Raw genomic sequence first — 21,489 nt, 5'->3', positions numbered from 1 at the left:
GCTATTGTTAACCGCAGTCTGGCCTACTGAGAGATCCCAACAGCTGGATTCAATTAGGGGCTTTCTTAAAGGGGGCAGGCCCAATCCACACTGTTTGAACATTCTCTACATGGAGCAGAGCATCTCTCTCTCTCTCACAGCACCATGCAGAAGAAAATATGTGACAAAAAATGTTGTGCTGCATTAGACGTGTCGACTAGAATCAAGTATAACCAAGGCTTTCTGTCTCATCAGCAACCTCAGGCAAGGGCACGTCTAAATCTTCACACTCAGGTGGTAAATCTTCACTGTAGCGGCTAAGCTACAAGCATTTTTGCACAACCTGTCTGAAGTGGGTTCACAAGCTCTATCCTCTTGGGGATGTAAATAGTATCTTTTCAAAAGGATTTTGGGATCTCTGGGAACTTTTCATACGCCTGGACAATCTATATGGAGTTGTTTTGTTGTTTTTTAAGTTTCCATCTAGTCCCAGCTCTAGGGAGGGAATAGTCACCGATCTCTAATATAATAAAATCTAACATAATTACCTAATGATGAAAATAGCCCCAGAGGTTTTTATGTGGTTGCATACATCCAGCAGCCACAAAAGCAACATTGTCCCCAGGGCAGAAACTAACCTGACTTTCCTTATGCCCTTTTATGGGTAGAGTCCAAATACTTTGTTGCAAATTCAACATCAGTGTTATTCTCTCCCCCTTTCTGCATCACTGATATTACCATCTATCTATTAGCCTACTGTTTAGTAACATTGCAGCATTTATAGTAGTTAGTTATTATGGATATATAGAAGTTCTGTGGAAAAATAAAAAGTTGCAGCCAGAGCAAGAAACTCCCCCAGTCAGGTTCGTGAAAAATTGCATTGTGGTGGTGGGTGTAGTCTGGGTGTGTAGTCTGTGTTAAATGACGATTTTTTTTTTTTCTCTTAATACCCTATAAAGTCTACATTAGGCCTAATGCCGATAGACAATGAAGCAAGGGATTATAAAAGGGAATGTTCTACCTGCTCTAATAGCCTATGCACACAGCACAGGTCTTTTTCAGACTATAATATCTTTAACATAAACATTACTTGGTAGGCCTATAGTGAGGGAAAGTTAGCTTCATTTGTGATTAAAATATGACAATGAGGACCCCAACGATTGGACTTCCTTTCCTTCTCAAACTACGTTGAAATTGCATCTTTAACAGCCCAATTTTAAAAATTTCCTGGGGTAAAATTTCTCCCCCAGACCCCTGGGCAGTGATGCCAGTAACGTCTTACTAAGTAAAGAAGTAAACATTTGGTGTCACAGCACAGCACAGTTAAGTTTTACAGAGCAAGTCCCACCAGGTGGTGTTAAGCAGAGAGCTGCGAGCCACAGCCTTGACTTCTTTATTTTCATTACAAACACGTGGTGAGTTAAAGTTTTTTGCCGGTGACAGACACAGTTTTTCGGGTAGAAATATGACGAGGAGTCAGTAGGACAGGCGGGACAATGGACGCTTCTTCACAAATATCTGCGTTATTTTTTTTCCTCATATAAGTTGCCAAAGACAGTTAGTTACTACAATAATTATGTATGTTTGGACATGTAACGTTGCTTTGTGGGACATCTCTCTGGATTAAGTTGAGTGAAGGACCCGTGCAATCTGAACAATCGGACCGACACGCCCTTGATACGCAAAGCCGGCTTATCCGTTTACACATGTGCCAGAACTACAGTAATCACAATGTCGACTAAATCAAAATCTGGTTTTCAACAAAGAAAAGAGAGGAAAGAGAGAGAGGACAGAAAAAGGAAAGGAAGTCAATCTGTGACCCAGTCTTTCATGTTTATATTTTCTGGAAATAAGAAGATTGAATTGCAACAACCATATAGCCCCATATATGTATTTTTTCACCCCAAATCCAAAGCCACCACCTGTGACTCCACAGTTATGGAGATAAATTTGACCTGCATGCAGGACTACAAGGGAGACAGTGAGCAGTAACCAAGTAACTGTCATGTTGTTCTTTTCACAAATATGGGAATGACAGTCAAAAATATCATTAAAATGCATTGTTTATATAAAATGGCATCATTTTTTTCGCAGGTCTAAACAAGGGCCCAATTAGATTTCTTGTCATGAGGCCCAAAATCTGTGTCAGGGCCCCTAATTGTAGCTGTTTGGTTCTGTCTGCTTGTTGTTGTAGAGGCAAGCTAGGAACTCCTACATTCAAATTAAAAGCCCCCCCCCCCCCCCCGCTAAACTCCAATGGGGTGCAATGTAAAGCTCTTATTTTAAAAACAAATTCGTTGTCACTGTTCTCAGCCCAATTTGGAGCTTCACATCACGTCGTGTTTAAATAATTTCCCAGTCTGGGATCATTGAAGTAATTCTATTCTATTACTATGCCTACCTCAGAGGTGGATTTTGGAAAAGGGGGAATATTGAGCCTCCGTTTTACAAAGAGAGGGCGGCACATTGCCCCCTTACCTCGGAGCAAATGTGCCACCTTCTCTGTCTATAGGGGCTACTGGTTCGGTTCTCCAATTATAGGCTCTGATACTACCTCCAGACGCTCATCAGCACCAGAGCGACATTTCTGTCCTCACTGCCTCCTAAAGATTCACTCTGAGGAGACGGGGAATTGGCTACTAAAGTCGCATCCAAATGCCAGTAGCCCCATTCACACTGCCCTTTGCATGCAGGCGTCCTGCGCCAATTCTCCGCACCCTCCTCTGTGTGAAAGTTTCAGATGTGGAGAGGGGGGAAATTTCACTCTGGCGCTCTGGAGGTAGTATCAGGGCCGCATCCATGAGAGGGACGTCAACAAACTCTTCAAGAGACAGAACCCCCGGAAAGCTGCTGGACCGGATTCAGTCTCCCCATCCTCCTTGAAGCACTGTGCTGATCAGCTGTCCCCAGTGTTCACAGACATTTTTAACACCTCACTGGAGACCTGTCACGTGCCAGCCTGCTTCAAGACCTCAACCATCATCCCTGTCCCCAAGAAGCCAAGGACCACCGGACTTAACGACTTCAGACCCGTCGCCCTGACCTCTGTGGTCATGAAGTCCTTCGAGCGCCTTGTGCTCTCACACCTCAAGAACATCACCGACCCTCTCCTGGACCCCCTGCAGTTTGCCTACAGAGCCAACAGGTCTGTAGACGATGCTGTCAACCTGGCCCTCCACTATATCCTCCAGCACCTGGACTCTACAGGAACCTACGCCAGGATCCTGTTTGTGGATTTCAGCTCTGCTTACAACACCATCATCCCAGCTCTGCTACAGGAGAAGCTCTCCCAGCTGAACGTGCCTGACTCCACCTGCAGGTGGATTACTGACTTCCTGTCTGACAGGAAACAGTGTGTAAAGCTGGGAAAACACATCTCCGATGCACAGACTATCAGTACCGGATCCCCCCAGGGCTGTGTTCTTTCTCCTCTGCTCTTCTCCCTGTACACCAACAGCTGCACCTCCAGTCACCAGTCCGTCAAGCTCCTGAAGTTTGCGGACGACACCACCCTCATTGGTCTCATCTCTGATGGTGACGAGTCCGCCTACAGGTGGGAGGTTGACCACCTGGTGACCTGGTGCAACCAGAACAGCCTAGAGCTCAATGCTCTAAAGACAGTGGAGATGGTTGTGGACTACAGGAAGAACTCAGCCTCACCTGCCCCCATCACCCTCTGTGACTCCACTATTGACACTGTGGAGTCTTTCCGCTTCCTGGGAACAATCATCTCCCAGGACCTCAAGTGGGAGCTGAACATTAGCTCCCTCATCAAGAAAGCACAGCAAAGGATGTACTTCCTGTGGCAGCTGCAGAAATTCAGTCTGCCAAAGACAATGATGGTGCACTTCTACACAGCCATCATTGAGTCCATCCTCACCTCCTCCATCACCATCTGGTACGCTGCTGCCACCGCCAAGGACAAGGGCAGGCTGCAGCGTGTCATTCGGTCAGCTGAGAAGGTGATTGGCTGCAACCTCCCGTCTCTTCAGGACCTGTACACCTCCAGGACCCTGAGGCGTGCAGGAAAGATTGTTGCTGATCCCTCCCATCCCGGTCACAAACTCTTTGAGACACTCCCCTCTGGTAGGAGGCTGCGGTCCATCAGGACCAAAACCTCACGCCACAAGAACAGTTTCTTCCCGTCTGCTGTCAGCCTTATCAACAAGGCCTGAATCCCCCCTGACACTCCTCACACTCCACCTCTACCACTGACTCTACTGTCACACTGACAGCACCATAACTCTATGTGTTACATTAACGCTCAGCTTGAACATCCTATTCATTTGCACATTTTCATTGCACATCATTCTTGTAATTGTTCACTGCCAGCCGGTCTGCTCCTTTTATCCTTTTACCCAAAAAACAGATTGTGTATATATATTTATATTGTATAGTTATATTTTCTACTTTTTAAAATAGTTTATATTGTTAATTTGTTATATTTTCTATTCTTTAAATAGTTTATATTGTTAATTTGTTAGATTTTCACTAATAGTTATTTGATGCATGCACCAATATCACCACAACAAATTCCTCGTATGTGTAAAATCGTACTTGGCAATAAAGCTTTTTCTGATTCTGATTCTGATTCTGATTCTGATTATTGGTGAGCCGTCCCAGTGTGAATGGATAATCCAGAGGCACGGAGCGGGGGCGTGTTGGTCTGACAATCTGATAACTGCACAGGTCCTTCACTCAACTAAATACAGAGAAATGTCCCACAAAGCAACGTTACAGGACCAAACAAAAGTAACGTAATAATTGTAACTGTCTTTGACAACTTATATGAGGAAAACAAATAGCCTACTGCAGCTGTACATGGAAAAGCGTCCGTCCTCCTGTCCTCCCAACTCTTCCTCAACTCTTACTCACATTTCTGCTTAGAAAAAAAAAAAACAGCGTCTGTCACCGGCAAAAAACTTTAACTCACCCAGTGTTTGTAACGAAAATAAGTCACTGTGACCATCAGCCCTTCCGACCGAGACTTCAGGAAACTTTCCCCCAGAAAACAGCCCCCCTCCCGTAAGTGACAGAGTCAGAAAGAGTCTTCTTTACTGATGCCGATTATGAAATTATGTCATTTAGAGTGAAAAACATAACGTCGTCACTTTCCAGGATGTTTGGTGGGTCAGGATCAGAGATTAAATTGGGCCGGAGCCCCCCAGAGCTCAGCTCCGCCTCCTCACCTCGTCAGTACAGCCAGCAGGAGCTGAGCTCCCTCCGCTTCAGTGTTTCATTGTAATCATGGGTGTAACTACCATTATATGACTTTTTAAAATCATTAATTTGGATCCCCAGCAATACATCAGCCTGTTCAGTCAGCGCTGTTTTCAGAGCGCTGTGTCAGAGCTTCATTATTGAATCCGTTCCGCTCGTTTATTGAGATAAAACCTGAACCAATGAAACTCCAGTCCATGAAGTCTCTACATTGTGAAAAGATGAGGAGGGCAAGTAGTTTTCATTTGATTAACCGCCCTCCTCATTAGCTAATGGTTAACCTAACCTAACCCTAATCCTATATGAATTGAAGGTGAGGTGTAGACAATGCAAATAATTGATGTGTATTGATGAGATGGAAATAAATGTTGCTAATATGTGAATTGGTTATGCATGTTGTGAACAGTTTTACAAATTACAGTGTAGATTGATGGTGAAATATAGGCTTAATAAGTTACCAATATGTGAATGTGAGATATAATCAAGAAGGTCATAAGTTGATAAAATATGTATTATGCTGACGCTGCAAGGTAAAAAATATATATATATATATATATATATATATATATATATATATATATATATATATATATATTTTGTGAGATAATGGCCGGTGAGTGAGGAAGGGCTCCCCCTCCTTACAAAGCCAGTTTAACCACTGGTCAGGATCTCAATCACTACACATTGTTACAGCATCCATAACCTGTCTGCAGGTTTGGATGGACAGGGGGAACACCTGGGGAAACACCAACGTCATCATCATGACGTGTACCATCACGCCACTTTAGGAGCCACGGCGCCAGCATTTTGTGTGAATTACATACATTAAGGCACCATCGGCGGAGAATTGGCGAACCACCACTCCGGAGATAATGCGGAGACGCTGTGTAAAAAGGGCTACTGTGAAAGGGGGTACTGTCTGCGGGGCTAAAGCCCGGAAGTTTGCACTCCTAGCGATGCCCCTGACACTCAGCATGGGATCATTCCTGCCGGTCAGAAGACAGATAACATCATGCTCACTGGGATACAAAGACTCCTTCCACGTTACACCAGTATACATATCCTCAGACTGAACATCTGAACCTGGGTTCATAGGCAGCGTACTGATGGGTGTCAGACGGTTGCACCCTAACTGCTGCAGGTAGACTGTGTTGAAAGGCGTGTCCCCTTTACACCTCTGCCATGTGTCACGAAGCATCTGTGTCAAGTCTCCTCTTCTGCATGAGCAGAAGCTGAGTGACATTCATGGGTGTCTACCAGCCAGCCAGCCAGCCAGCCCCCATGTCGTTTCCCAGCTGACAAAAAGTGCGCGAGCCATACAACAATAATAACGTGGCTTCAAATGCTGCCCCATACCATACCCATAACATACCACCTCCATACCCTCCCCAGCGCGCACATATAATCCCTCTGATGCAGTGTGGGAGTAGCAGCAGGAATGGGCGAGCGTCATTCCAAATCCATGCACGTCCTCAAATGCAGCACGCACTGAGTGCAACGTTGAACGAGCCTCTCGGTGCGATACAGCCGACAGTATTTACTCTCTATCTAATAAGACTTACATGGCACACACCGCGTACAGCCTCTCCAAAGCGTATCTGTACCCAGTGTGCGTGCGTGTGACATGTTAGACAACACGCTGGCCTCATGTCTCAGCTGGAGCTGTCCTCAGCTCCAGCAGGCTCTGCGCGCTGCTTCAACTTCTCACTTCCATCATGTTCTCGCCCACCGAGCCGCCTCGTCCCCTGTATTCTTTCTGTTTTTTAAAGACAACTAAGAGCTCCTTACCTCATGACGAAATTGTTGTCAGGCCAAATATATCACAAAGTCCTCCAGATATCGACGACGAGTTTTCCCAAAAGTTCACCGCTCGGTTTGAGGCTACAGACGACCAGATGAATGGGACTCCGACGGCTTGACAAAAGGCTTCACAGTTTGCAGGCTATCCGGTAAAAAGTACAAAAAAGAAAAGAAAAAGAAAACCGTGAGTTACAAACAGCCGGATCCTACATGATCTTGAGCATCGCGGCTCCGCTGGTGGCGATGAGTCACTGGGAGGAAAGCGAACGAATGTGGCGTTTGTCGGGCTTCTCTGACGCACTATGGTCGCTGTGAAGCGGCGCTGTACCGCTCGGGTGTCGCTCTGCTGCCGCTGCCTGCTGCCTTCAGCACGTGCTGCGTTCATGGCCGCACTGTCAGCTCTAACTTTGAAGTTCCCCGCTCGCACAACTGAAAATCTACTTCTTATTTAATGAAACCAGATGTTTCATCAGAGTAGGAACGTTTAGAAAAGAGCACAGCTTACAAATAGGCTTATTAGGGATGTGGGATGTATTATTACTTAAGATTGTCTGTAAATGCTACTTAGACACTCATGACAAAGTTAAGAAAATGACTAGATGGTGAGATTTTGATTGTTAGCCTATTTGGACATCATGATCCAACCATTAGTGGATATCGTTGACCAAACTGCCTCTACAGCTTGAGAAAATTACTGTGAAGTTAGTTAGTCGGTTTTATTTAAAATTGTCTGTTAATGAAACAGATGTAGTATTAGGTTAATACAGCTCCTAACAAAAATTTGCTCTCATGCGCACTGTAATTAACATTGTTTGATTCCCCACGGCACCTGAAGGGAGCATTCGACGCAACTTGTGGGACGTAGCACGTACAGGTTGCCCCTGACAACCGAGTTGGCTCTCTTGCTGTGCGTTTCTGTGTGTGACAATGAGGTGGGACCAAAGTAGACTGAAAATATAACAAAAAAAAAAAATGAGCATGTTAGATCGGCTGTAAGCTGTGTGTTTTATTTTTTTTAAAAATAACTACAGTAATCCTTGAATACATTTAAAATCATGCATCATAGATACAAAACCAAAAAATATTAAGAGTTTATAAATAGGTCACTGTAAACACTTATAGATTGTATGAGGTGACAGTGAACAGTAATGCACATTTGTATGAGTATGATTTAGATCATGTCAGTGGTTGTTATGTATATGCAGAACATTTGGGGAAGTGTTAATTATAAACATATAATCAGCCTTCAGGTCTTCATTATTTAATGTTATCAGCTGTCTCAACAATGATTTTCTACAAACTCAGCTTCAGCCACATCACTATGTAAAGAGAGAGGATCAGAAGTCAGTCTAAAGATTCACTATGTCATGTTGGTGAAGAAATGTCTGCTGCTGATCTTTCTCTTCTGAATTTCTTCCCCAAAACTACAATAGTGCATCTCTAACAAAATATATCACGAAGGTCTTACTGTTTTAAGACAGAAATGTTGCATATTATATCTTTAACTTCAACTTCACCTATATATAATCTGACAGTGTTTAAGTAATTAAGTGAGGGCATGATATCCACTACATTATTGACAGGACACTCAAGACTGAATCTGAGTGTCAGCAACTGGCAGCCACCACGTTTCTACTTAAAGTGTATATACGTATTGCATACATTCCTATCTCTGTGTATGTTATGTGTCCATCATATCACATTATATATCACCATTATAATAATAGCATCAGAGGGAGTGAAGCCGCTACTTTAAGCCACTTACCCACTAAGGGGCCAAAAGAGGCTTACCAGAGCTGATGCCAACAAAAACTGTTTTTACAGCCAAAAAGTAAAACAACCATTTCTTCATTTAGCTCAGGGGGACACTGTTTTCCATCGTTCTATTATATTATCTTGATCTGAGTCCAAAGCAAAAAGCATCAGAAGAATGTTGATTACAGAGAATGACATGAATGACTCAAATTGCAATTGAAAGGACGCAGAAGGAAGAGTCCTTGCATGCTTGAAATGAAGCCTTAGACTTTACCTGACTTTTTATGTGACGAAGACAGTGAAAAAAACAAAGACAATGAAATAAATATTTTGAGTGAACGCGTAAGCTGCTGTATGAAGTAATATGTTTAAATGTAGCTCGGCTAACCATGCAGCTTGTCAGATGCTGTAAAAGAGGATTACAACACAGTTTCAAAAAAAAAAGGTAGAGGCTAAAGGTCATGTTTTAAGCTCGTTTATCTAAACTTTAAATCTGTAAAGGGGGCTATTTTTTATGTTAGAATACAGGTTTACAGGTTTTCTTTTTTATTTTAGTTTGAGTTTGCATTGTCCTTTCTGCACTACTGTAGAAGCTGTTCTTAGTTTCAGATGATTATACACTAATGAAAACATAGTTCTGCAGACTATATTCCATTTCTGGCCTGAATCCCACTAATTCCTACACAACAAACCTTAAAATGATAGATGAGGACCCGTCAGCACCACTTCTCAGGAATATTAGTTATGCTAATGACATGTCACTGTATTTTTCCCTTTATACTTTGTGTGGAGAGTAACTATATCACTGACTCTTTTATTTTCATCTATTTTGATTCTAAAATTGGACTTAAAGTCTGACACTCAGGTGACTGAGCTTCCACTGACTCAGCACACCGCCCACTTCCTCACCAGCTCTGTTATGGTGACATCTAACACAGTAAACCAGTAAATGTCATTAGATGTGAAGGAAATTAAGCTTACTCTCCTGCTTCACTCATTAGAAATTGCTCAGGACAAATAGAGTAGTCAGTCAAATGTTGATTTGAACCAATTAGTTCAGTCCTCTGAGTGCATCTAATAGCCCTATCCATAAATATAATTGAACTTTGTCTGCCATCTAGTGTACAACTATAAAATATACATACTTCCTCTTAGCAGCTGAAGAGTTTCTCCCCAAAGCTACATACTGTAAACCTGAGTACTGCTCCTATGTATTTGATTTTGAGGTATTGATGCTCTATTGGAACATTTTTACTTTACGATACTTAATGTTACCTTTCAGTGGGGTATATCATACTTTATGCTTAATTACATTTAAGATAATCCTTGATTTATCCCCTGAAGGAGAAATGCAGGTGTTACAGCACAACAATGACAGAAATAAGCCCAGATAAATTACACAGAGCAATACAATTCAAATTTACAAGAGCAATCTGGCAATCCACATACAGTTCCAACAACTGGCGCTGCATTCAAACTATTGGTATAAAACCACCTGAAGCAAAGTGTCACAGCAATGTAGGCCCCCAGAAGAAATGTCTGGGCCCCTGCAAAGGTCCAGTGAATTGGCCCTCCCTTAATCTTCTCAGCTCAAATCCACACACCTGTATGCTCTCTCTCCTACCCAAACACATACATTGTTTTTGCTAATATTGATCAGCGTGTGTATGTATGTATGTATGTGTGTGTGTGTATGTATGTATGTATGTATATATATATATATGTGTGTGTGTGTGTGTGTGTGTGTGTGTGTGTGTGTGTATATATATATATATATATATATATATATATATATATATATATATATATATATATATATATATATATATATATATATACATATATACATATATATATACACACATGTGTGTGTCTTTTCATTCACAAATCTTCTGTCAGAAGCTCGTCTGCTGATAACATTACGTAGAATTTGTATTTGGGTAGTAAATGTATGTCTATGTATACACATCTATGATCTGAGCACGGTCTAAATGTCTTGTTGACCAATCAGATTGCTTGGTCGGAAGTACATTTTGTATAATCCATTATTAGAAAATGGAAAGATTATGCCACTACAACAAACCTGCTAAGAGAGGGCTGTCCACCAAAACTCATGGACCGGGCAAGGAGGGCATTAATCAGAGAAGCAACCAAGAGGCCAAACATGACCCTGAAGGAGCTGGGCAGCTCTACTGCAGAGATTGGAGTATCTGTCCATAGGACCACTTTAAGCTGTACACTCCATAGAGCTAGGCTTTATGGAAGAGTAACCAGGAAAGAAAAAAAAACATTGCTTAGAAGCAGCATGCTCGGCAGGGACTGGGAAACTGGTGAGAAACTAAGGAAAGATGGATGGCGGTACATACAGAGAAATTCTAGAGGGAAACCTGTTTGAGTCTGCCAGAGATTTTAAACTGGGACAGAGGTTCACTTTCCAGCAGGACAACGACCCTAAGCACACTTCTGAAGCATCACTCCAGAGGTTTAAGGAGAAACAGTGAAAAGTCAGAGAGTGGCCCAGTCAAAGCCCAGACCTCAATCCAATTGACAATATGTGGTATGATTTAAAGATCGCTGTACACAAGAGGAACCCATAAGAATTGGCAAAAATTCCAGGTGCTAGATGTACCAAGCTCATAGCGACATACACCAAGAGACTTGCAAAAGGAAGGTGGCTCTACGAAGTATTGACTTTGGGGGCGTGAATAATTATGCACATTCAGGTTTTCTGTTTGGTTTCTTTGTCTTATTTCTTGTTTATTTCACAATTTAAAAAATTGCATCTTCACAGTGGTAGTTATATTGTGTGAATAGAAGGATACACCCCTGCTAAAAATCCTTTAAATTACAGGTTGTCAGGCAACAAAATAGAAAAGAATACCAAGGGGTGTGACTACCTTCACAAGGCAGTGTATGAGTCCAACTGCTTTTCCTCTGATTTCTTTTCTGGCATCCCGAATTATTTGATGGTCTGCCATGAAAAGGAAATTCCAACAGTCTACATTTTATAAAACATGTTTTGTTGGTTTTCATATGTAGTGGTGATTACTTGGTTGGTAAAAATAAAATGTGGTTATGACATCTTATTTTTAGGTTGAACATGATTATTGCAGGCCTTCTTGGGCCTTCGTGGTTGGCCTGCATGGGCCCCCATACCAGCTGGGCCCCAGAAACCTCTCCCATTTTTCACTCTTTTTCACCCGAGCCGTGTATATGATGCTGTCAGCAATAGTAGTGTATTAAATGTATTCGATAGCTGTAGCTACAACTAAATTCATAACGTGTTAAATTTATAATAATAATTTACTACTTTTGACACAGTAGTTTTAAAAGCGATTTTATATCGTACATTGTATAATTCTTATCACTGTGAATGAGAACTACACATCAAATTCTGGTTGTCTACGAAATCAAAAACTTTGATAAAACAAGGAGAAATAATGGAATGCTGCAATGCATCCATCACATTTGCTCCTCATGCAGTACTCGCGCTGTGATGACAAGACGGGGTCTTTCTCTCAGCTGGAGCATTGAGCTACCACTAGAGGGCGGTATGTAGAACACCTTACGCCGTTAGGCACAGGAATATCTCCGGTCAGGGGACGGGGGATGATTTCAAAACAAAAGTCCATCAAAGGGGCTATTCTAAAATGCACTTGCTAAATTGCTTACATGTTGCCTATATTAATCACTTCGCTGATTAGTAATTGATTCAACCCAAGGCACCATGAACAACAGATAGCAGCATTTTTTAACAGAAGAATATGGTTGTTTGAGAATACCAAAATGATCATTAATATTAATTTGGAACTGATGAAAGGGAAGTTTATTCTCTCTTAGTCTGTGAAACATGCATTTGTTGCAACACATTTTAAACTAAGTTGGAGAGGTTTATGCATACAATTAAATAATTGGACTTAAACCATCAAGTATACACTGTATACTCTGCTGAAAAAAAACAGGGTAGACCATCACCAAAACACAACATAGGTCATACTGGTGTTTTTACGTGTGTGTATGTTATATGTGTATGTTACGCTTGCTGGCTTTTGTTTTGAAACTGTGATCCGGAAGTAGTTTCGGCAACACGTTCCTTTCACTCTGATTGGTTGTGTTCACGCTGCTGCTGATGTGGTGTTCCGAAGTTAGCAACCCTGGTCCACTGATGCAGATATATTCTTTGGTATAATAGTAATATCAATTTGTTTAAATAATGCCTTACTATCAGACTTGGGAGGAGTTCGCACGTGCAGCAGAAAAACTGTATCTGACAGATCCCATGAAGGTGGGCACACTTGATTTTACGAATACATTAGCATGCTAGCTTCATAGCCAAGTATCTGAATAGCTCGCTAGCGACGTGACTGTAGCAGCTGCTGGTGTGATTTTTGTTTTTTGTTCTCTTATATTCACAAGCTGTTCTGTTTGCAGGTCAGAGTGGTCCTGAAGTACAGACACTGCGACGGCAACCTTTGCATTAAAGTGACCGACAATGCCGTGGTAAGTGACGTGCGGAAGTAGTAGTTAAACTGAATCAAATGACGGAGAGTAGATGAAAATGACTTGTGACTGTGTGTACATCGGAGACCTCTAAAATACTCCACAGGTTGTGTTACCAGGGTGCTTTCTGTACCTGTCAGTATTTGTTTTGTCGGGTAAAGGTAGCCTCAAAAAGCTACAGTAGGTAGGACACCAGTATGAAAATATAATGACGTGTTCAAAGGAAAACTTAAGTTGGATTGCTCTGTTCTTAAAGATCCTCGGCTGCTGATTGATTCAGTTAATGAACAGTTAATCGCATCAGCACTTCTCACAATGCACCAGCGCTAACAGCTGTGTGAGACTGCAACACTGGGATGATTAAAAAACTGGGCAATTTAAAGCTGATGATGGCACTAGATGAAATGCTAGGGGAACAACAATGTCATTAACATGCATCCTTAATGATTTAATGTGTAAGACCATTGTTATATATTGTGTTGAGATGTCTCCTTTCATTATCACAAATGTTTTCAACACTCTTCAAACCCAGAGAAATACAAAAGTTAACTCACAGCAACGGTGTGTTTCATTTGGTCATGTGTCACTTGAGGGAATCAAAGAATGGGAAGGAAGTCAGCCTTTGAAAATAAATGTAATGTGAATAAAATGTTAAAACATGACCTCGTCTATGAACAGGCCAGAGTCAAGACAGATTTTGAGTCTTTCCAGTAGAGGAGTGAACTGGATCACAAAGTCGTATCATGGTTTTGGGGTCACAGTTTTAAGTTTGGTTCAGTATTTGATGTTTTTTTTTCTATTTTTTTTACACTCCAGAAATAACTTACATCAACATGAGACAAATAGCCTAATAATCCACAATTCACGGTATGTATGTTATTTATGGTGACCGACAAGGGCAAACGCGCAGCCAAACACTGCAAATACATAAACGATGCAGAACCAAAGACACACAAACACATGCAACCACAAAATGCTGCAACAGAAAAATGCTGCAGACAAAGAAACGATGCGGAACCAAAGACACACAAAACACACCCAACCACAAAATGCTGCGACAGAAAAATGCTGCAAACAAAGAAACGATGCAGAACCAAAGACATACAAAACACATGCAACAACAAAATGCTGCAACAGAAAAATGCTGCAAACAAAGAAACGCGGAACCAAAAGGAAACAAACTCCAAAACACATGCAATAGAGAAATGCTGCATATCGAGTTACAACAGAAGTGAAATGTTAGTTATATTATTGTAAAAGATTACAACCAAATATTTAAACCACGTATCTTTTTAAGTTGCCTCCCTAAAAGTTTTAATACACTCTCGTCAGGTACAATATAGACTGTAACACCCACCAATGTAATAATGCCCACAAATGTACAAATACATTTTCCACAGAAGTAATAGCCGCTGCCTACTACAATGTAACACGCGATTTCCCAGATATTTAATATCTTTTGCGCGTACACACACATGCTTGGGCACACACGGACAGCCACTGGAGAGAACTGCTATTGCAGGGGTGGACTGGCCTTCAGGAGTACCTTGTTTTTTTCCCCATTGGCCGATCAATAATGGGCTGATGGGTGGCCGGATTTTATTTTATTTTATTTTAATTTTATTTTATTTTATTTATTCATTTAAAGGTGTATATTTTGTTAAATAACCTTCGGTTCCAAATAAATGCCAAGCCTTATTTATTTTTTTAAAAATCAAAGAAGAAGACGTGACCACTGACAGTGCACGTTTTTCTTATTCACCTTTTTCACATATTGTACATGCTTTCTGTCAGTCAATATCACATCGATGATCGCCATGGCTCCCGTGCAGCAAAAAAGTAAATAAAAAGTACGACCTGAAAATCAAAATTTCCATCGTAAAATAGGCAGAGGAAAACTTGGGAGAAGCAGCCGCTAGACGTTTCTCTGTCGACCCCAAGAGAGTGAGAAATTCAGTGTCTGGCTGTCCGAGGAGGACAGCAAAAATGCCAGGCTGCCTGGTGTAGGAAGGAAGAAGGCTAGGACCTTGAGATGAACATGTGGGGATGGGTTATCAGCAAACGGGCATGCCATGAGGGTGTCCCGCAAAATGATCAGGGCGACGGCAAAACAAATGTGTGCCACCGTGAGTGACAGCAGTGATGAGGAGTTTGCCGCGAGTGCTGGTTGGCTAAATCGTTTCCTCCACCACAACAACTTGCAGAAGACTTGTTAAGAACATCAACACTAATTTATTGTCAAACCTTAACTAAAATAGGTTTTCTTGCCACTAAAATACAGTTTAGCACAGTCTGTCAGACTTTATGTGCATGTTTGGGCCCAGTGATCTTGTTACATGACTTTTGCCTTGTTTGACCCTTCACTGAGTTGCTGTTTAAATGCTGCGGGGAGTAGAAGTTGTTTGTTCCGACTTAACGCTCTCCACTTTGCGCTGTAAATTGACACACTGGGCTGATGTCTCCGTAGATGAGCCAATATAATGAAGGTGTTGCCACTAGCATAAGCAGCACGTGTTGCACAGTGCTTGCACACAGTCACAGTTTTATCCATCACTTTCTCACCGGTGCCATCATAGGTAGCACTAAATCTCTTGGCCTCCATTATCTTTGCCGCTTGCCATTTCTGTAATTGACCCAATAAACTTGACACTCCACCCCTCCAACCCTGTGACAAATGGAGAAAAAAAAAGCAAGAGCAAGTCCCATGTCCTAAACCAAACAATACACAGAACAGAGCCAACCAAAGGGATGGTTTTATTTTGTGAACTGATCCAGATAGATTCTACCCCCCAGATAGATTTTTACCATCAACATTTGTAGTTTGAGATGTTTTTGCCACTAGCCAAGTGAATAGGGATGCAATGATAACAGTGATTTGACGTATGCTATCAAAACACTATGAAATCCAAGGTACAGTATTTATTATAATTTTAAAAAAAGGAGAAGAAGAAACCGATGACTTAGAGAACACAACCATCGAAAGCCAATCAGAGGCTCTCTGTTGTTTATCCATAACAGTACAATGACAAGAAGACACAGGAGAATGCATTCATATGGATTCCCTTGTTTTTTCCAAGAACGTTAGGAACAAAATAATCATATAATGGTTATATAGATAAATATTGTCACAGTCCCGCGATGGTATCACTGCCTTTTTTTTAAACCCCATATCAAGGAATTCTGTATATCATCCCTAGGGGCCAAACATGGATCTGGATCGAAATGATCCGGATTTGGAAATCCCATTTTTGCTATTCAGGATAAGGTAATCCGTCTTACTTTTATACCAGTTTTTCATTGCAACATTGGATTGGATAACCCTGATCCAGATACAGTTTTCAAGATTACCAAATTCGGATTACCAGCGCTCTTAACCAATCGACCGGATGGCATAGTATTAGGAGACCATGCCTATCAACTCCTACCATGGCTGATAACTCCTTTTCGTGCAGCAACCACACCTGCGCAGGCACGGTTCAACACTGCTCATCGCAAAACAAGATGTGCAATTGAGCGTTTAAATGGAGTTCTGGAGAGACACTTTGCATGCCTTAACTACTTGCCAGTGGAACCACAGGGAGCATGCAACATAATACTTGCGTGTATTGTCCTGCACTACATCACTACCAGGCACAATGTCCCTCTCTTATGGTGCACCCGAGCCTGTTGAAGAACCAGACCAACCTCTGGCGTTCTGTCAGCATGTGGGACTGACTGGACGTGTAGTAAAGGATGCAATTGTTAGAAATTATTTTTGACAAGTTCATCTCTGATGATTGTTTCTTTGAAATGAATGTACAGTGATGAGTGACAGAAAAATTGGATATATTATTTTTGTTTGTTATTGAAATCTGTTTGGAGGGATTGTTTCACGGTTCATCAAGATCATTTTTTATTTTTATTTTACTTTTACTTTACTATACTGAAAGGCTTATTTGGTAGCCCATGTCTACTTTATTTACTTTATCACTGTAAGGGCTAAACAAGTCAAGTGCAAAATATAAATAATAGTATATACACTAAATGATACAAATGTATTATTTGAACAATTTTTAAGTTTTACTACAGTTTTTTTGGATCAAAGTTATCCAAATCCTACTGAAGTGTTCTGAACAACACAAACTGAAGGTTTGATCCAGATTAAAACTAGGATTGGATTTCCTTGATCTAATCTGATTTCAGAATCCTTCTTTCCCTTTTGAACAACCCATTTTCAAGATTTGATCCAATCCGATAACCAAAATCCGATCAGATTACTTTTGAACAACTGGCCCTGGAAGTGAATTTTACATCATGGGCTAGTGATGGCTCAGTCGCAAATGAAGCAGTTTGAAAGAATGACTCTTTAATGCGAACGAACTGATCTGATTCTCCGTTTCACTTCTCTTTCGTTCGTTCGTTCTCACAGACCAGTCGCTGTGTTGTTCACTGTTAAGTTATCAAGAGTGGTGAAGAGGACTGAGAGCCAGCCAATCATATGCTGAGTCTAGGACACTGTTGTCGAATTTTAGCCAATGAGAGACAGGAAAGCATAGCAACCATGAAGTTACAGCCATGTATTTGCCATGAACTACAGTGTTATGTCGACTGTTAGCACAATCGTTTGAGAACGAGGAGCTGAGAACTGTGTGTTACATGATTCACCGCTCGTTCTCGTTCCTTCACTGATTCCTGTCCTGTCGTTCTCGTTCATTCAGTCACTCGTTCTTGGCTAGCCAGCTTTAGCTGTTAACTGATGTATTGTATAAAAGTACACATAATCATGAAGTTGAAGCTGTGTATTTGCCTTGAACTACAGTGTTATGTTGACCGTTAGCGCGATCGTTTGGGAGCGAGGGGCTAAGAACTGTGTGTTCTGTGATTCACCACTGAAGGACGTTGTACCGGAAGCGCGACTGAACGGACAAACTACATGAACGTGTCATCTTGCCAAACTGACCATAGGGGAACTGAATCTCGACATCAAACGATGAAATCCACCTCTATTATGGGCCAAATTTGACTGTGGGATCATTTGGGTTTATTCTGTAATGTTCTGTTCATGAAGTAGAGTACATTTCCTCTCCGGCTTCAGTCGTCAGTTGCCGTTACAATACATAAACACAACAATGGGGGTCATCTCCATTGGTCACTGCTGTAGTCAGGTTGAAAAACTGGAGTTAAGTCCACTTTTTAATCGCAAATGAGACGCATATCTGTCCCGCCCTGCTGGCTTACACTTTCACACAGATGTCGATTCACCTCTGTTGCTACTGTCACTACATCCTCTGGCAGATCAGAGGTGGAACAAATCTGTCTTCCCATTCCACCTCTTAAAAAGGCAGTGTGAAAGGGGCTTAATTGTAATAATAATAATAATTGTATGCTGACACCAAAAGGCTTTACTTTACACATGATCACATATAAGGGAGGAAATAGGTAAAGCAAAAGAAATGGCACTTTTATAGTACTGTGTTTGATGTGGCGTCTTATTCTGTGACATAAATGATTTGTGTGATTCCAGTTAGTCAGTTTATTGTAATGGCATTCCCCTCATGTATTCTTCTGTCTGTCCTCACAGTGTTTACAGTACAAGACAGACCAGGCCCAGGATGTAAAGAAGATAGAGAAGCTCCATGGAAAACTGATGAGACTCATGGTATCCAAGGAGACACACAGTGGTGCCATGGAGACAGACTAAAATGCTCTAGAAGCACCTGGACTGAATTCAGTGGACACAGTGGTTAAGAGCACAGTAACATTGGAGTGTGACGTGGAGGCTGAGAGAAAGGCAGTTGTAAAATGTGATGACTGCCTGCCCTTATTTAATACAGAGAGATGTGATCATATATGTACTGTATATTTTATTCTCTCATTATTATTATTTTTTTTAATTCTTACTTAGTCATTAAACATTACATTATTTGGCTTTTCCCCATGAGGCATTTTGATCACATCCCTGATAGTATTAATATAAAATAAAGTCAATTTAGGCTGCTGGTAAATTTCAGGAAATGTAGAGATGGAAAATGAGAGGGTTTTAGGGGAATCTGGGACAAAATGTACAAAAAGTAAAAAGTACAGTTCCTCTGTTGCTGTGTGAGCAGCTTTGGCACCTTCATTTCTTTAGAGGAGCTTGAAACGATTTTCAGTTTTAAAGGGGTTGAACAAATGTGGCAACAAAGATGTCTTTTTGTTCTCTTTTTGCATTTACATCTTTATTGCTATGCTGGATTGAATTTCAGCACGGCAATCTGTTTCATTCTGTTTGTCCTCGTGGACTTGTGCCACATGAATGAAGCAGGACCTTCCAGTTTCCTAACAGCGGTGTCAAGAAACCCTTGATTTCTACAGAGGCACCCCACACATCCCAATGCCATTTCATTGTCTGACAATAATTATGTTACATGTTCAATAAATGTTTATTACCCCAGTATAGCCACAATTTCTCCTGTATTCATCAGGTGTTGGTGTTGTATGCAATCCATCAGCAGAGCCGGGCCTGGGCATAGGCAGTATAGGCAAATGCTAGGGGCGCCGTCAGCCACGGGGGCGCTGCAAACAGGGGAGGAAAAAATGATAATACTTAAGAAAACAAAAAAAAAAAACTATAATAATAATAATAATCTAAAATTTTTGCCCAGTGCTACTGTTTCTAAATATAATCTTGCCTAGGGCATCAAATTACTCAGGGCCAGCACTGTCCATCACTGACAACATGATTAGTACCATGTTCCATTCAGAAGTACTAGTTGACATCCAGCTTTGAAGGTTCGGAGTTCCAAATTGTCTATAAAGCAGCAAAATTCAACAGGATGTTGTATTCTGGGGACAATTTGAAATGGCTTTTAGTATAATGCTTTCCAAGTAAAAGAGTTGAACTTATTGCAGGATGGGAAAACGATTCTTCTGGGTACATAGTAGTTCATTTGAAAGTGAATGTCAAATATCGCCTTTACCAGTTTTCACAACTCTTACAAATATTGGCCTCTGTGGAGCATTTTAAAGAAAAATGCCATTTTGTAGAAATAACTGGGGTAGTCTCCTTCTCCGCAGATTACTACATGTCCCATCATGCACTTGTGGTGTCCCCGCTCACGTCCCGTTCCCAGGACAAATTCTTACACACACGTTCTCCCGTCATGCACGCAGAAGCAATTAACGTGAATGACTATTCGGCTGCCCTTCTACATCCAGCTTAACTTCACACGTAAAAGTGAAGTGTGATAAGATTTAAAGTAGCGCTAGAGTCCGCCGGGACAGAGGGAGGATCCGGGGAGCGGAACCAGAGAGCGGCACCGACCAGTCCTCAGCTCGCATCTGGCAACAGGTAAAGCAGCTGAAACCTTGAAGTTCTGGTGATAATTAGGTAAAATGACTGCTGAATTCGGTGTTCTTGGTTAAATGCAGTCAAATACGGATACTTAACAAGTTCACTTGTCGAGATGTGTTTCGTTTAAACGCACTTCGTTTCACAGTGTGTAGTGTGAGTGAAAAAGTGAGTGAGTGAATGTAACATTTTACCATCACGGTCCGCCTCTAGCTTTAGTGCGCAGGCCACGACTGGTCTACATCAACACTCCGTATATAAGTTCATCGTGTGTTGGCTGTTGCGTACATAAACGTGTCGTTGTCTAGCTGCATACATTTGCTGTCGAAATATAAAGTGAAGTGGTTCATATTCATTACCTAGAACAGCCAGTGTTGTGCGATGCGAATCACACTGTGGCACACAGGCATGTTAAAGGGTAACAGGTCAGTTAGCTTTGCTGCTGTCACTGTTCATTGTGAGAAGTTTCTCATACCCATTAACAGTGGAGTTTTGAAGCCTCCCCCATCGTGACGCGTTAGTATGCCAAGTGTCACTCCACACTAGTCTTCTAATGGCTGTCTGTTGAGCTGCGAAAAAATAAAACGGAGCTGTCCGAGGAGGAGAACAACAGGGCCAGGCTGCCTGGTGGAGAGAGGAAGAAGGCTAGCAAGGAGCCTGAGATAAACATGCGGGGATGGGTGATCAGCAAACGGGCAGGCCACGAGAGAGTGTCCCACAAAATAATCAGGGTGATAGCGAAACAAATGTACGCCACCGTGAGTGACAGCAGCGATGAGGAGTTTGCCGGGAGTGGTGGTTGGCTGCAGCGTTTCCTCCGCCGCAACAACTTCACTTGCGGAAGCCTTACGAATTGCCCAGCAGGATGCCAGAGAATTCACCGAAAAGTTGGAGGAGTTTGTGACATTTTCATCCCGGATTTTTGA

At 41.7% G+C, this 21,489-nt stretch overlaps 3 protein-coding genes and 1 long non-coding RNA gene across 5 annotated transcripts in view; 2 read left to right on the top strand and 2 right to left on the bottom strand.

Moving 5' to 3' along the window:
• The window catches only part of enah (ENAH actin regulator), a 182,133-nt gene extending 174,764 nt beyond the window's left edge, over window positions 1-7,369 (bottom strand). Inside the window, exon 1 of the mRNA XM_037086591.1 lies at window positions 6,988-7,369. Within this exon, the coding sequence (XP_036942486.1) occupies window positions 6,988-6,992 (5 nt within the window). The 5' untranslated portion in view covers window positions 6,993-7,369. The remainder of the gene's footprint in view (window positions 1-6,987) is intronic.
• Window positions 7,370-12,832: 5,463 nt separating this feature from the next.
• On the top strand, window positions 12,833-19,671 carry srp9 (signal recognition particle 9). Its single transcript, XM_037085930.1, has 3 exons — window positions 12,833-13,039; window positions 13,186-13,254; window positions 18,815-19,671. The coding sequence occupies exons 1-3, from the start codon at window positions 12,968-12,970 to the stop codon at window positions 18,932-18,934; spliced, it is 261 nt and encodes an 86-aa protein (XP_036941825.1). The 5' UTR covers window positions 12,833-12,967; the 3' UTR covers window positions 18,935-19,671.
• The window catches only part of LOC119012277, a 2,956-nt gene continuing 880 nt past the window's right edge, over window positions 19,414-21,489 (bottom strand). Inside the window, exons 1-2 of the long non-coding RNA XR_005072435.1 lie at window positions 20,758-21,489; window positions 19,414-19,788 (exon numbers count right to left, since the gene is read on the bottom strand). The exon at window positions 20,758-21,489 is cut by the window's right edge and continues 880 nt beyond it. This is a non-coding gene — a long non-coding RNA (uncharacterized LOC119012277). The remainder of the gene's footprint in view (window positions 19,789-20,757) is intronic.
• Window positions 20,317-21,489, top strand: part of ephx1 (epoxide hydrolase 1, microsomal (xenobiotic)) — an 18,726-nt gene continuing 17,553 nt past the window's right edge. Inside the window, exon 1 of one of the 2 annotated variants that reach the window (XM_037085927.1) lies at window positions 20,317-20,563. The gene's annotated coding sequence lies outside the window, so the exon portion shown is untranslated. The remainder of the gene's footprint in view (window positions 20,564-21,489) is intronic. The other variant, XM_037085926.1, reaches the window with a different exon arrangement.

Source organism: Acanthopagrus latus, chromosome 22 (assembly GCF_904848185.1).
Source record: "Acanthopagrus latus isolate v.2019 chromosome 22, fAcaLat1.1, whole genome shotgun sequence".
NCBI lineage: Eukaryota > Metazoa > Chordata > Actinopteri > Spariformes > Sparidae > Acanthopagrus > Acanthopagrus latus.
The sequence above is the reverse complement of the archived record's forward strand: the minus strand, read 5'-3'. Positions and strand labels throughout refer to the sequence as shown.